The sequence below is a fragment of the Sander vitreus genome, chromosome 20, assembly GCF_031162955.1.
Source record: "Sander vitreus isolate 19-12246 chromosome 20, sanVit1, whole genome shotgun sequence".
Lineage (NCBI taxonomy): Eukaryota > Metazoa > Chordata > Actinopteri > Perciformes > Percidae > Sander > Sander vitreus.
In genome coordinates, this window is record NC_135874.1 from 8,947,209 (window position 1) to 8,964,254 (window position 17,046).

At 42.4% G+C, this 17,046-nt stretch overlaps 1 protein-coding gene across 1 annotated transcript in view; it reads right to left on the minus strand.

Annotated features, from left to right (window-relative positions):
- Window positions 1-228: 228 nt before the first annotated feature.
- Window positions 229-17,046, minus strand: part of grin3ba (glutamate receptor, ionotropic, N-methyl-D-aspartate 3Ba) — a 73,389-nt gene continuing 56,571 nt past the window's right edge. Inside the window, exons 9-12 of the mRNA XM_078278215.1 lie at window positions 6,551-6,702; window positions 5,707-5,871; window positions 4,232-4,299; window positions 229-2,718 (exon numbers count right to left, since the gene is read on the minus strand). Coding sequence (XP_078134341.1) covers window positions 1,752-2,718; window positions 4,232-4,299; window positions 5,707-5,871; window positions 6,551-6,702 — 1,352 coding nt within the window. The 3' untranslated portion in view covers window positions 229-1,751. The remainder of the gene's footprint in view (window positions 2,719-4,231; window positions 4,300-5,706; window positions 5,872-6,550; window positions 6,703-17,046) is intronic.

Below are 17,046 nucleotides of genomic sequence, written 5' to 3' on the forward strand. Positions count from 1 at the left end.
AATGAGTTTTGAACACCCATCCATCAAATAACACTTGCAACTCTGACCCATGTTGCTGCAGCTACTGATGGACACATTAAATGTAATGTAGTCCTGCAAGTACTGTAATTGGATGGGTCAGCTGTGTTTCTGCCAAAAACAAAATCCTATATAGAGAAAAGGCCGGGATGTAAAGGGGTACTGCATTGATTTAGTATTCCACTTCCACAAAGTTTAGGGGACAAAAAAAAAAAAAAAGAGTCCTGATATTTATGGGTCAAAAGTGGTAGAAATACTAGATTTCCCTATATGATCCTTTTATTGCACTTGATGTGGAGGAGGGTTAACCCAACTTAATATTACCCACCTTTATATTTAAGTTCTTGGAAAGTAGTGTAGTGTCAAAATGTTTATTTGTCATTAGGGATTATTTTCTTAGACTTGAAGCTCATTTCAGAGTCACAGAAGACATATATACTACTGTTTTCACAGGCTGAGTTATACCCTTCATGACTATTTATCATTATGTGTAACACTGGAGTTGCCCTTTAAAAAATACTGCACGTGAAAACCTTGTGTGATGCCCATCATGACACAGGGTAACCATAAGGAAAACTATTTAAATGGCGTGGTACTTTAAGTTAACTCTAAAATAAACCTTAGCAGCCATACAATGGGCTGGGTGTGTGTATTTGGGTCTTGAATCCATTTTACTCTAACAAACCATTTTCCCTTATGTGCATTTTCCTGCCTTAATATCCTTTTTTATGCAGAACCCATCAAATCACAGGGGACAATTACCATCTCAAAGTGTCTGTTTGGAAAGTGCTCAGTTTACAAAGACCTTTTTAATTTGACACATTTTATGAGGGTGGGATTTTGCTATAGAAATATTCAAAAATGCGTCTTTTGACAAAGCTGTATTAGTGTTGTAGTGTTGATGGCGGGACAATACACACAATGATACAAGGTATCAACACACAAAAGGTTTTTTATAAATATTTCATGGGATCTTTTGGTACATTGATTTAGGGCTGTACCACTCTTTTTTCACAGTTTTCTTACTTTGTCATTCACATTTTTGGGAAATTATTACTTGAATTACTCAAAATATATTGTTTTTTTTGCATCTTTATCTCGTGCTACTGGCACACAGATGTTGCGTCTGCATTTTCAAATAGTTCTGTTTGCGGTTTTTTCATATTGGGCAAACTGATTTTTCTGTGCTCTTGTCACTGATGTCTCTATGTGCTTGTAGGCCTCTGTGTAACAGGCCTTAGTGGCATTCAGGTGATAGTCTTGTCTTTGTCAGATAGCTGTGGTTGACGGTTCCTCATGTGAACCCCAGGTCTCCTCAATAAGCACAGTGGTTTTAGCATTGCCAGATTACCCATATTCCCATGGCTAATCCCAGTTTTTCTGATCTTGTTCTTCTGAAAGTATACGCTGATTTGGTTGAAATTATATTGGTTTTCATTCCAAAAGATTACATTGCTTATTTATGATTTCATGGATAATATAGACATTTTACAAGATCTTGAATTGCGGTTAATGTTTTTTTAGTTGTGATTTTAAGCGAGTGTGGAAATAATTCTGTGTGAAAATTATTAGGTTGCAGTAAGTAATGGTGTGAGTTAACATATACTGTCATTTTTTAGCAAGCGTCCCCTAAACTTAACCCATTCCAACACAGCCATCTTCCCACGGCTATGCAAGTACCAACTGTACTACTCCTTCCGTGATCCTACACACCAGAGGCTTCAGAAAGACAATCAAGTCCCACTGCTTACACTTGATTGGTTGGCTTTTGTACTCTCCAAAGTGCTCAGAGTGCGTGATTGGTTAGCCATCTGTCTGTCCAAGCTAGAAGTGTTCCGTGATTGGACAGTTATGTTTCCAGCCCCTGGCTGGTTGACTCGACTTCGCTCCAAACTGGTGGAAGTGCGTGATTGGACAGTCCTTTCTCCCGTCAAAGTATTAACAGAGCGTAACTGGTTGGCTCTCCCTCTGTCCAAACTGTTCACTGTGTTTAATTGGCTGCTTCTCCCGTGCTCCAGAGTCCCAGGACCCCCTGATTGGTTAGCCCTCCCTGTTTGTTGATTATTCAGGGTTTGCAGTTGGCTGGTCCTGTCTCTCTCAGGGAGTTTGGGCTGAGTGGAGCTACTTCTGTCTGTGTTAATAGTTTGTATCCTCTGTCTGTCCCTTTCCCTTTCCAGACTGGTATCCCTGCGTACAAGTCCGCTCCTCTCTCTCTCCAGGCTGCTCTGGATCTCTGCTCTCCTGGCCAGAGCCTCTCTCAGCTGGGTGCGGAACGTCTCGATCTTCCCCTGCAGGTCGTGGAGCTCCCCCTCCCATAGGCTGGTCTGAGCGGCCCTGCTGCCCAGGGGAGAGAGGACCAAGCCTGTGGAAGCCAGTGAACAAACGGGGCCCCCGTTAGCATGGAGGCTAATCTGTGGAGGGGAGGTAAAACTGCCTAGCCCCCACCCTCCTAACCCGAGCCCAGGACGGCCGACCATACCAGGCCTGCCGCGCACTGAGGCGGTGTGTGTGCGCAGGCGGTAGCTGTGGAGGGTTTCCAGGTCAAAGTGCACACGTTTCTCCTTGGGCTCATGGGATGGTGAGGAGTTGCAGGTATCTCCAGCTGTCGTAGAAGCAGGGAGGGATGTGGGAGGAGATGGGGGAGGAGGCTGATGCTGTTTCCTGTGTAGGGTGCAGTTCTCTGAGATACAAGAGGAGGGGCTAGTGAAAGAGAGGAAGATCACAGCAAAGGGCATATATCCAGTGAGATATACTGTACAGCAGTATACATAGATACATTTTTCTATAAGCAAACTGCAAACACAAAATATATATCGTTTATATAGGGATTATCAAGTAAGCAGTACTATCTGACTTAAATCATGTAAATATCACTTGCTTGTTTGGGATATCTATAACTAAATAAAAGATCTAACAGGCTGTCACTGCGAGAAATCTCCATCTTAACAAGTCACTTTGTTATCATGTTATGAAAGAGAAAAGAAATCTAAACGTGTGGCTATTTCAACCCGTTTCTAATACAAATTGACTTGTTTTAAAGAAATAGTTTGACATTTTGGGAGCTTATTCGCCGTCTTTCAGAGAGTTAGATGAGAAGCTCGATAACCGTCTGTATAAAATATTGAGCTGTCAGCAGCTGAGAACGGATTAACAAACAAGATATAATGTGTTACATAGAGCGTTAGAGCAAGGGTCGAATCCAGGATCTTTCAAATAAGGTGAAACGGGGAGGGGGGGGGGGGCATGGAAAGCCAGAAAGTTCTATCAGAAATAAATATAGCGTTGAAAAGTTGCTAAGAAAACATTGAGCATGATTATCAAGCTCTTATCAGTGCCCTAATACAAAAGTGGCACTGCACAAAAGCCTGAAACGTGTGAACTGTGCCACCCCTTTAGACACATCCCTGGCTGCTAGGCAAATTTTGTTACCTTTGGACAGAGCCAGGCTAGCTGTTTCCCACTGTTTCCAGTCTTTACGCTAAGCTAAGCTAGCCGGTTGCAGGCTGTAGCTTTGTATTTACCGTACAGACATGAGACTGTTTCCTCATCTAACTTTCAGCAAGAAAGTGAAAAAAGTTGTGTCAAAAAGTGTCAAACTGTTCCTTTACTTTTAAGGAATTAGAGGTAGTTTTTTGCAAAAAGTCAGAATAAGGGAGATTTTTGCACTGGCAACAAGAAAGTGACATTTGATTCTAGAAAACAACTTGAAATGTAGAAAATGTAGAAATTCTGAACACGGTATTGATTAGGGGTGGAGTGGGAGGTGTGTGGGGGAAATCAATAGAGCACAGTATCGCAATATTTTCCGTGGCAATACTGTATCGATACACAGACAAAGTATCGATCTTTTATTATTTATGTGTTGGTCAGTTTGTCTGCTTGACAATCCCATTTTGCAGCAATAAAATTGAAGTGAGATGAACAAACAGAGAAATGTATCTTTTTAGATAAAACAGATGTTGACAAAGTTTCCTTTTGAAATTGGGAAAAAATGGAAGTTAAAAAAAGGTCATGAATTGCAATATACCGCACAATATTGAAATATGTCTAAAATGGCAAAAATATCGTATCGTGATGATATGGTATTGTGAGGCCTCTGGTGATTCCCATCCCTAGTATTGATTTATTTGAACGGTCTTATTCTAGCTGTTTCACATGGAAGGTGACAATCAAGTGTGTAGATGCAGATGAAGTCAGTTAGTGACTTCATTACTTTTGGTCGAGGTCTGTCAGCTCCTTTCCAACATCCTCATACGTGGTGTGGAGGGCTCGGTGGATTTTCTGCGAGTAGAGAAGAAAAGAGAACTACTGATTAGTAATGTGAAATTTGTTAGCTCTGGAATTAATCAGGAGAGAATTGCCTTATTCTACCCAGTTGTACAAAGTCTTGCTGTGGTGCTCCGCTGAATAATTTCATCAAATAATTGTAAATTCAGTGAGAGACACTTAATTTACGCTTACAATTTTAAGAGAGGTTAAGGTATCAGTTGCTTAAGACCCTTTTGATTTGGGTACTGAAGTGCTTTGGTTAGACTGAAAAAATAATTCCGGTAAGGTACGACTGTGCTTTAATTCTTCCTGATACTATATACAGTACACGTCTGAAGATATCTGAGGAGGAGGAGGGAGACTTTCACTCTTGGTTGGGATTATCTCGAGGGACTAACTCAGACGTCATCCTCTCAGATAACTGAGCTGGGTTGTGATGAATGCTAAAGGCTGCCCGGGAGTGGTTGGCCTTTAAGAGGGATGCAGCAAACAAATGTGAGCAGTCTCTAGTTTGTATCCATTATTCACTCAACAATATCGCTACAGGCACCTCATTTGGTAATGGCTAGACTTTCATTAAAGAAAAAAAAAAAAAAAAAGATGTGACCTTTAAATCCCCAATTTGTGTTTCCTGTGGTGTGCATTGTCATAAAGGCACCACTTCTCTAACAGTCTTATTGCAAAAACAAGCTTCTACTGATCTCTTTTAGTCATTTTTCCTTTCTTTACAAAATAACATTTGAATAGCGTTTAAAATAAAGCATATTTCAAAAGTAAAGAGTAAAACATGATAAAAGACAAGATTTTGAATGAAAAGGTACATTTAATGATCTGTGAAAGATGTTTATAAATCAATTGTCTCGGAAAAGAAAAAGAAAAACATGAATAAAGCACTGCCAATAGGAACAGCTTAATAACTTTTGACTTAATTAACTAATTCATTTAAAATATGCAAGTAACTTTATAGAGCACAATTTAATAATGAATTAGTTAATTAACAAAGTCCTTAATTAGCAATACATTTAGTTAAAACTGTTTAAATGAAATCTGTCCTATAAATCACAATAGTGTTCAGTTTTAAGGGAAATATGAGTCACATTTATTATGAGTTTCCAACAGTAGAGGGCGTAGGCAACCTGCGTTATAGGCGTTAACTCCAGGGGGTAAGGACTCTCACCAACAGCAGTATGCCGCCGTGTGTGTGTGTGTGTGTGTGTGTGTGTGTGTGTGTGTGTGTGTGTGTGTGTGTGTGTGAGAGAGAGAGAGGGTGAGAGTGACTTTTCTCATATGCGTGTGCTAATGTGAAGATTACAGTTGGTCTTTGTGCATCTTTTCTGTGTGTGTGTATGTGTGTGCATGAGAGACTTTGCAAGTGTGTGAGAACGTGCGCATGTATCCGTACAGAATGCATCGACTCACCTGGCTGGTGTGCAGCCAGTACTGCAGTGTGTGCGTGCGCCGGAGGCGAGGGATGACCAGGTGATAGAAGGTGTGTTCACCTGCCAAGGTCAGCAAGGCTCCACCCACCCCCATACACAGCAGCACAAACAGGCCGGAAAAATGCTGGATCCCCATCTGTAGAGTCTGAGGTGGGCGGAGAGAGAGAGAGAGAGAGAGAGAGAGAGAGAGAGAGAGAGAGAGAGAGAGATTGGGGGAGTGACACAGATTAGCCAAGACTTAAGCCGACAGAGGAAAATACAAAGATTGATGATTTGTATTTGCATAATTACCATTTAGGCCACTTTTATGAGTATGCAATTGATATTCTGCTGTTGTCTGTGTTCAGTTTGTCTGTGTAAGCCCATATGAATAGAAATGAAGTAAAGAGGGCGACAGCGTAAAAGACATGTTTGGAAAGAAAAGGACGTGGAGAAAAGAAAAGCATAAAGAGCTGAGGTGGAAGCAAAACTAAGAGTAATATAAAGGAACAGGAGTTAAAAGGGAGATGGCAAAAAGAGATGGTTAATTGAAGAGCATTTTGTCCCCATTTGGTGCGCCCGCATCCCCCCTGACATAATGTCCATCTCTTATGAGGCTTTCATGGCCTTGGAGGAAGTGGAAGAGACAGCAGCGAGCTTTTCCAATACTCTCTAATCATGTTTCCTTCACCCGGCTCATTTCTGCATTGCCTTCGATGGCAAGGGGGGGTGCAGACAATCCGGTCGGTGTCCCAAAGGGAGACTCATTTATAGTACAGTGGCAGAAGGCTTTGCTTTACACACCGTACACAATACATGAACACACTCTCCCACCAATGACTTACCTCAGTGACTGCAAAGACTCGCTTCCCGCAGGGCACAACCTTATACCATTTGTCATGTAGCATGTCCATGAAGCCGTCAGACTTGTAGCGACTCACGAACTCTGACACATTACGGGTTAGAGGTGAGCCCTGGGGCAGGCCTATACCGTAGCCTGAAAGAGGAAACGCACACACACACACACACGTAAATACATATGCTACACGTAATATAATCTGACAGCCATGCCTGAGGAAGAGACCAGAAACTAGTGCCCAACTTGGTTTTTATGTGTAGGAAACCACAGTCAGCCAGGTGCGTTTAGCCAAAGGGCAGATGCCCTCTGGAAAAAGAGATTTATGAGTTTACAGATTTCAGTTGGAGTCAGAATCAACACTTTTTACTGCCAGGTACAGTGCATAATACAGTGCACATTGTCCTGTTTTTTTTTCTGGGGTAGTATTTGTGTAGGGAAAGAACACACAAAACCACCAAGGCTGATGGAAGTGTCCCTTGTGGTACAGAGTACACACAGAAGCGGATCACATTCTGGTATTGAGCTGTTGTTTCCTCCCTTTATCACAGCTTTAGAAGCTTCTCACAAGAAAATAGCAGGCATATCTAATGCCAGGATAAGACTGGAGGACAAATATCAGCCTGCTGTCTTTTATGATCTGCAACACTTGCAAAGGTGATGCCTGATTAGCATCGAGCCAATATTGTCCTTATTATTAAAGTATTGGCCAGATGTGACCCACAGTAAATACAGTCCATTTGTTATGTGGTTATAAAAATTCTGTGTTCCCGCTATCAGTTACCAGATGCCACAGCACCAATCCCTGGCCTCATGTTACCTTCCATAAAAATGAGTCCAAAGAAAGCTATGCCGTGAGGTTTACAAATCTTTAAAGAGAGGTACCTCGAGTTTAATTATTAGAATTGGTATCGGGAGAGAAAAAGATGGATTAGTGCTTGCCTAGCCGAGAGACTTCTGGGATCAATGTCAACATCTAAAAAGGCATCTGAAGCATGCTACAGACGTTTTCAAACTGCTTGTCTTTCTGTTGGAGCCTTGTGAGGCATACAGACACTAGAGTTATCCTACAATATGAAACTTCACTTCACAAGATAAAAAATGACAAATTGGCAAAGTGCCTGAAGCTCAGTCCCATTCCCAACACCCCACATCTGTCAGATTTTTGGGCTGACATCAAGTGGTCTCCGGGGTTGCAGTGGGATCAAGATTGACTCATCCCCCCTACACTCCCTTCAGTTGAAAGAGTGAACATATGCTCATATTTTACCTGACTGTGCTCCTTACAGGCAGTTATGTTACCTTGGGTTATGCATTCACGTGGCTGTGGTCACCCTGGGATGATTTATCAGTGTAATATAAATTGCTTCTGTGTAAATGAAAACACTATGTGGGAGGAGTTGGTTCAGCAGCACCATGTCATATGGGAAGTAACTCAAAATTCAGACGAGGAAATGTAAGTTATGTATGTGTTCTGAGATAGATAAATACTTTTTTTCACCTGTGCACAATATTCCTTCCTTTGTCACCATCAGTTAATGTAATTAGTGTTTTTTTTTACTTTCCTGTGTGCTGGATTATTATTAATTTGTTAATGGACTACATTTCTTTTAGTGAGGTCCCTTAAGATTGCCTGAAGAATATTAACTATATGACACTTCAAACTAGTCAAGCCATCAGCCTATAATACATCCATCCATCCATCCATCTTCATCCGCTTATCCGGGGTCGGGTCGCGGGGGTAGCAGCTCCAGCAAGGGACCCCAAACTTCCCTTTCCCGGGCCACATTAACCAGCTCCGACTGGGGGATCCCGAGGAGTTCCCAGGCCAGGTTAGAGATATAATCCCTCCACCTAGTCCTGGGTCTCCCCCGAGAGATTCTCCGGCCAATCTCTCACCTGAAACGAGTCCGACTTACTGCCGAGAACCCGGACACAGCTCTCGCTTTGGTCGTACAGAGATTGGATGGCCCTGAGAAGGGACCCCCTCACCCCGTACTCCCGCAGCACCTCCCACAGTATCTCCCGGGGCACCCGGTCATACGCCTTCTCCAGATCCACAAAACACATGTAGACTGGTTGGGCATACTCCCAGGCTCCCTCCAGGATCCTTGCGAGAGTAAAGATCTGGTCCGTTGTTCCACGACCAGGACGGAATCCGCATTGTTCCTCTTCAACCTGAGATTCGACTATCGACCAAACCCTCCTTTCCAGCACCCTGGAGTAGACTTTAACGGGGAGGCTGAGAAGTGTGATACCCCTGTAATTGGCACACACCCTCTGGTCCCCCTTTTTAAAAAGGGGAACCACCACCCCGGTCTTCCACTCCTTAGGCACCGTCCCAGACTTCCTCGCAATGTTGAAGAGGCGTGTCAACCAAGACAACCCCTTCACACCCAGAGCTTTAAGCATTTCTGGACGGATCTCATCAATTCCTGGGGCTTTGCCACTGTGGAGTTGTTTAACTACCTCAGCAACCTCCACCAGGGAAATTGATGCCAATCCCCCCTCATCCTCCAGCTCTGCCTCTACCATAGAGGGCGTATTAGTCGGATTTAGGAGTTCCTCAAAGTGCTCCTTCCACCGCCCTATTACCTCCTCAGTTGAGGTCAACAGCGTCCCATCCTTACTGTACACAGCTTGGATGGTTCCCCACTTCCCCCTCCTGAGGTGGCCAACGGTTTTCCAGAAGTACCTTGGTGCCGACCGAAAGTCCTTCTCCATGTCTTCTCCGAACTTCTCCCACACACGCTGCTTTGCCTCTTTCACGGCAGAGGCTGCAGCCCTTCGGTACCTTGCAACTGCCTCCGGAGTCGTCTGGGATAACATATCCCGGAAAGACTCCTTCTTCAGTCGGACGGCTTCCCTGACCACCGGTGTCCACCACGGTGTTCGTGGGTTACCGCCCCTTGAGGCACCTAAGACCCTAAGACCACAGCTCCTCACCGCAGCTTCAGCAATGGAAACTTTGAACATTGTCCACTTGGGTTCAATGCCCCCAGCCTCCACAGGGATGCACGAAAAGCTCCGCCGGAGGTGTGAGTTGAAAGTCTGTCGGACAGGGGCCTCCTCCAGACGTTCCCAATTTACCCGCACTACCCGTTTGGGCTTACCAGGTCTGTCCAGAGTCTTCCCCCACCCCCTGACAAACTCACCACCAGATTGTGATCGGTTGTCAGCTCCGCCCCTCTCTTCACCCGAGTGTCCAAAACATACGGCATCAGATCAGATGAAACGATTATAAAATCAATCATTGACCTTTGGCCTAGGGTGCTCTGGTACCAAGTACACTTATGAGCATCCCTATGTTCGAACATGGTGTTCGTTATAGACAATCCATGACTAGCACAGAAGTCCAACAACAAACAACCACTCTGGTTTAGATCAGGGAGGCCGTTCCTCCCAATCACGCCTCTCCATGTGTCTCCATCATTACCCACGTGCGCGTTGAAGTCCCCCAGCAGAACTATGGAGTCCCCGACTGGAGCCCCATGCAGGACTCCACTCAAGGTCTCCAAGAAGGCCGAATACTCCGAACTCTTGTTTGGTGCATATGCACAAACAACAGTCAGAGTTTTCCCACCCACAACCCGCAGGCGTAGGGAGGCGACCCTCTCGTCCACCGGGTTAAACTCCAACGTAGCGGCGCTCAGCCGGGGGCTTGTGAGTATCCCCACACCCGCCCGGCGCCTCACACCCTGGGCAACTCCGGAGAAGAAAAGAGTCCAACCCCTATCCAGGAGTATGGTTCCAGAACCAAGACTGTGCGTAGAGGTAAGCCCCACCAGATCTAACCGGTAGCGCTCCACCTCCCGCACAAGTTCCGGCTCCTTCCCCCACAGAGGTGTGACATTCCACATCACAGAGAGGTGACATTCCAGAGCCCCAGACCTCCTACCTCTCACCTACCCTGACCTCATCACCACATCCATCAGTTGCAAAACACTTATTGTCTTATATCTTGGTTTCTTCTTAGAAGAAAGTTTGGTAACACTTTACTTGAAGGTATCGACATAATTGTGACATGACACTGTCATAACTATGACATGACACTATCATAAAGGTGTCAAACGTTATAAACAAGTCATAAACGTTTATGACTTCTGTCATTAAGTGTCATTCGGTTTTTGTCATGACAAGTTGACATTGTTTGGGTTGTCTTGATGATGACAACTTGACATTAATCAAAGTGACATTACCAGAAGTTGTCTTGGTCATGACAAGTTGACATTAAATTTGTTTGGGATGTCTTTGTAATGACAACTTGACATTAACCAGGATGACATTACCAGAGGATGTCTTTGTCATGACAGAAGTCATAAACGTTTATGACTGTTTATAACGTTTATGACACGTTCATGACAGTGTCAGGTCATAGTTATGACAGTGTCATGTCACGATTATGTCGACACCTTCAAGTAAAGTGTTACCGAAAGTTTATCCTTCAAGCAGCATGTAGAGTGTTTAACAAAAAAACTTATGTTGGGTTTCTATTATAGAAACAAAGGCTGTTTCTCTTTTAGTGCGAGAAAAAACATTTATACAAGCAACATTTCTGTCAATGCTGGATTATGGTGATATTTTATACATGCATGCAAATCAATCTTCTCTGAAAATGCTGGACTCAGTATACCAAGATTTGTAACTGATTCTAGTTTTCGTACTCATCACTGTAGCTTGTATGAGAGTGTTGGTTGGCCTTCTTTGCACAATCGCAGGTTGGAGCATTGGTATGTATGGTATGTTTCTTTTTAAGGCCATACTGTGTAAACTGCCTCCTTACTTATGTTCTCTCCTGACTCCTAAAGTCACCACCAGGAAATCAGATCATGTGGGCAAATCATGTATGACATTCCCCGAACGCGAACCGTCTTTGGTGAAAGTGCCTTTAAAGTTTTTGCACCCTCATCATGGTATAAATTGCAGAATCAACTTAAATTAGACTACCTACCAACAATGACACAGTTTAAAATTAGGATAAAGGACTATTTGAGTACTAAATGCACATGTGCCGTTACTGAGCGCTGCTGGTGATTATGTTGAGATGATGTTAAGATTGCCAACTGTCTTTTTCTGTTTTCGGTTTGTTTTTCACTGTATATTTTAATATGAAACTATTATACCGCTGTCTTGGCCAGGACTCCCTTGAAAAAAGATCCCTCGATGGGATTATTTCCTGGTAAAATAAAGGTTAATAAAAAAATTGTAGTCTATAGCACAGAGCATCTACTCCACACTCACTTTAGACTCATCCCTTCCGGTTACAGATACATAGTCTCGCATTGCCAGACCTATCTCCACAGCGCTGTGGAGTAAGGTCTGGCTACTCCACAAATACTTTCTGGGATAGGAGGAAAAAAAAAAAACACACTGGGAGCTTTCTTAGTGGGTATCACTTAGACTACACCACTGCATTAGAGCTCTTTTGTGGATCTTGATGTTGATGGTGTTCCTTTTGTAATTACTGTTGTATTATTGATAATTATTGTTGATTGTTGTTGGTGTATCGTGACAGGATGCATAACATAAAAATGTTTATACTAGTTTTCCACTAGTTTAGTTAAATGTATATAGATAACTAGCATGGTTAAGTACTGTGTAGTGGTGTGATACTTTTCTTCAAATATCAGAGGAGAATATTGTACCATTTGTACATGTAATTGGCAGCTGTGGTTATTGATTGCTTTGCCCAGTGACGTTTGCATGCAATAAAATAATGTGCAATTAGAGGACCTGGCGCGGTCACCTATTGGAATTAAACAGCTTCAAAGATATTTTAATTATGCAGTCAGTAATGCAAAGCATTGTTATAGCACATTAAATATTAATCTGTGCTTGATTTGTAAAAATTGTTTCACTGTCACTTGATTAGTATTGTCTTGGACTTCCTTATTTCCCCTCTTTCAAAAGGTGAAACACAGGAAGTGTGTGGAGTAATGACACCAGAAACAGCAATAACATATACAGCAATTCAATTATATAACCACAATGTTTTTAATTAAGTAACGGTTTTAAGTACTTCTCCCACCGCTGTTCATTGCTTTCATTTCAAAAGCGGCACACATTCATGTATCATTACACAACTTGAAAGCTAGAGATAAATGTTACTGTGCCCTTCCCAGGCTTGGAAATTACATCTGTTTTGCATTACAGTCCGCATTTCTGCAGAAACTAAATGAGAGAAATCTGTCCCTCAGCTTCAAATCAAAAGAGGACACGTATTGCTTTACAAGACCTCCTGGGGTTGTTTGTTTCATTTCATCTGTACTGCAGTGAAAGACAGTCATTCCAACAGGGGTTTTTGTGTGTGCGTGATTGTCACGGACTTGGCAGCTGTTTATGTGCATGCGTGTGTGTTGGCGGTCAAGGTGTGTGAGCCTGATGGGGGTTGCGGACAGAAACGGAGAATAGCAAAGGTTCACGTAACTGTCACACTCCGCTTCCTACATGACAAAGACCGTCTTAGCTTTCCTCCCTTTGCTTTAGGCCTCCTTTACCTTCCCTTTCTCTCCTCATTTTTCTTCCTCCTCTCCTCCCTCTCATCTTCCCTCTTCCCCTGTCCGAGGTCATTTCTCTCCCACCATTGCCGCTAGTCTCTCCCACTGTTAGTCCTCTCCTTATCTCTGTCATCCCTTCAATTCCGTTCAATTTCTGCTTCACTCAATTTCTCTCTCTCTGTCTCTGTCTCTCTCTCTCTCTCTCTCAACCCAGAGAGACAGACATTTTTCTGTCTCCATCCGCATTTCTTTAGAGCACTCAGTCAAATACAAGTGGTCAGCCGATTGTCATTTGTTATGATTCTTTCCCCCAGACATCCTCATATTCCGTCACAAGTCCCAAAGCTGTCACTCAAATCCCCCACACACCTACTCACTCGCTCAGACACACCGGTCAGTGCACATCAAGATGTATTCCAAAACATGTACTACCGTATTTTCAAATACAGATAGAAAACGTAACCGTTTTCCAAAGCAAAACAATGTATGATCTTTCATAACTTTAAAAATGATTTTTTTGGAATACTACTTCTTTATGACATCTTTGCTCCTAAGCACTGCTTTCTTTTGTGTTTTGTGCTGTAGTTCTAAAGGATTATCACATAATCCAACATTGGCAAGAATGATTGAAGTCTTGTTCTTGTACTTTTAATGAAGTTTGACTTTGTGAATGTAGCATTCCATTGGTCTTCCATTAATTGCTGCTAGAAATGTAAAACGTAAATTCCTGTGTGCCAGAGGATCCTCTCCCCTCTTTTATTGAATGTGGAAAATGTTAAAGCTGTAATGATTAAATCACTGATATAGCAGAGCCGAGGATCTATATTATAGATTTATATCATATCAAAATGAATTACCAGATTTACTTTAAACTACAAATGTAAGAATTCTTCTGCTCTCTGATGTGTTTGTCCCATTTAATTACAGTATGAACGGTTAAAGATACCGAGTTGTCGGCTGATTGGTTGGCTCGACTTCTGCTTAGAAGTTATTGGTTGTTGAAGCCGGTTTGTACAGCAGACATTTATTAAAAATTGTAATATGAGTAAATTAAGGTTGCTAAGAGATTCATAATATCTGTTATTCAGTAAATTTTGTACAATGTCCAGCCCTATAGGTGACATCTTTGTATTGCTTGTTTTTTTCCAATCAACAATCCAAAACAAAAAGATATGCAGTTTACTATTTTTCAGACCAAATCTCCACAATTTGTAAACTGAAACGAGGGATTTGTTCTGGCTTTATAGCTTGAAAAATGGCTTAAATGATGAATTGCGTATTAAAAATAGCTACTGATTAACAATCGCATAATCGATTCAGCTCTACTTAATTTGATTTCCTTTAACCAGTGCCTATTTTTTTGATGGAGGCTATCTTACTTTATAATTCAACTCTTTGCACACAACACACACACACACACACAAACAAAGGCGTCCGTACGTTACTCCTGCCAGACGTGAGCTGCCCGACCAACAACAGTCTCACCCTGGCAACAAACTCTCTTCTGCCGCCCTCATTTTGATCTTCAGACGTGCTTGAGTGAGCGTGTGTAGACCACTTACGCACACAAGGACACACACACACACACACACACACACACAAAGAGTGGCTGCGTGTTCGGCAGCAATATTATTAATGGGGTGTGTCTAGGCTGTCGTAAACATCTCCCAACAGCACTCAGTGAAAACAGACACACAGCGACACCCCCACACCTCTCTCCACTTAAGAAGCCTGAAGATTTCAGCAGCAGCCCCTCGCCTACGGCGTCTCCACAGTCCCAATTCCTCCGTCTCTCGTCTCCTGTATCTCCTCACCACAAACCGCTCTATAAATCCTGCCTGCATCCTCCTATGGACCAAATAACACTCCCTCTCTTTTTTCCCTCCATCCTTTCTCTCTCTCTGTCCATTCCTCCCCCTCCCTCACTCCATCTGCTTGGGGTGAAGGTTTGTCTTGATTAGGGGACTCTGTTGGCTGCCTCTTTTATCACTCGCTGTGCAGGAAGGCGCAAACTGGCAGTGGGCAAATGAAAGCCCTCTATCTCCTTCTTGTGCTCAACTCCCACCTCGCTCACACCCCCTTACTGGCTCTCCCTTTCTTTACCTTTGTTGTTCTTTCTCTTACTTACTTTTCCCATCTCCACTCCTCCTTCTCTGCTTTTCCTCTCTCACATTTCCTGTCCGGGCCATTTCCTGCTCTTTCTTCCTCTTACTGTTCAGACTTATTGAGTTATTCCCTCCCATCTCATTCTGCCTCATAGGCTGTGGGGGTGAATAACTACCAAAGGCAGCTTGGATTCCTCGCCTGCCTTTTCATATAGACAATGAACAAAGTAGTCATCAAGCTGACCCACTCTATATACAGATGAGACGTGCTTTCTCATCCTCATAATCACGAGTAATGCTACATTGATGTCTCTTGGCTCATTTTGTCTTATGCAGTGAAGAAAGCAGTAGATCTCCAGTGAACAAGAGTTGTACAGTGAGTAGGGAGAGTGGGGTCTTTCTGAGTTCACAGTTTGACTGACTGAGAAATGGTAACAAAGTTAGTGTTTGGTCCCATGTGGCACCCTTACTATATCTGCCTCAGAGGTGGAAAGCGAAAAGAAAAAGGCTGAACTGAAACAAATACACATGGAAGTGCACACAAACGTGTAATATGCATGCACAAAAATGTACGTCAGCGACAGGCACGAGTGCACACGCTCATTCTATACCTGTAAAATCCTTCCAGTGACTAAGTTAAGTTTGAGTTAGAGGTTAAATGCTTGATATATCCAATAAATGTGTTCTGCCAGCGGAAATTTCCCTTCAAAGTCACCTTCGGAAGGCGTATATGTGCAAATGACATGTGACTAGAATACAATAAAAACTCGCTATAATGGCTGGAACCTTTATTTACCTCAATGAAAGGCACCACCGGATCTTTATTAGAGCCAAGACATAATTTCTTTTGACATGTCAGCAGCCTTTATTTGTAAAAGGGATACAATTCAACCGTTGTTGAAAAACATCCCACTGCTCATATGTATTCAGTTCATAGCATACAAATATCCCTAAAGGAAACTACCTCTTCTACTACATTCACTATTGCCATTACTGCTGCTACTAAACATACTAATGTACATCTGGCTATAAAGGTTGTGCAAAGGAACTAATCTCTTTAGCAAAAAGTAAATTACTGGCAATTTATCATTAGCTATAAACACAATGGCAATTAGTCTTGTAAAAGCAAAGCAATGCTTCTGTTAAGCAAGTTGCAGTTATGTTTGCAGAGTAAGATAAGGATTTCATGTCAGTTTTTTTGCAGGATATTGTAACCGAAGCCAGTACATAGGTCAGCATGTTCCACTTCATGCAGCTCATATATTTTGGTAATATTTTAGTACTTCTTTAACAGTGCTAAGCTTGTATGAATTTAGACTTTTTTTTAAAAAGTAGTTTTAGTTTGGTAGTACACATACACAAGTTAAAGGTGTAGAAGGAGCAAGATGAGGAAAAGGAAGCAAAAGTAAACTTTGTTAAACATGAAAATATGACAGCAGTGTAAATTGTTTTTTGTGAGCTTCCTGGCTCTTTTCTGTGGCTTTTCATTTTTCCTTGCTTGCCATGATCATATGGTGATTTATTCTGATAACAGAAAAGGCAATGACTTTACTTTGGAAAAAAAAATGTCCTCCCACTTAAAGTCCAAAAAGCAAAACAATTTCCTTCAAGAATACACAAACACATTTAATACGCCAGGATGCAACCAATCAGAGATCTCACTCACACCCATACACATGCATAAGCTCACTCATTCATGTCGAAATCTACGAAAACTTGAATATTTTAACTCCCTTTGTGGATCATTAGCTGCTTTTTGATTGGCAGTTGATTTGTATACATGCTTCATGACTTTGCTGAAGTTAATTTGACATGTAAGTGTTAAGTCCAAAGTGCTCCGACTAGGCATTGTTGTTAATAATAGATGGTTAGGTACTTTTACC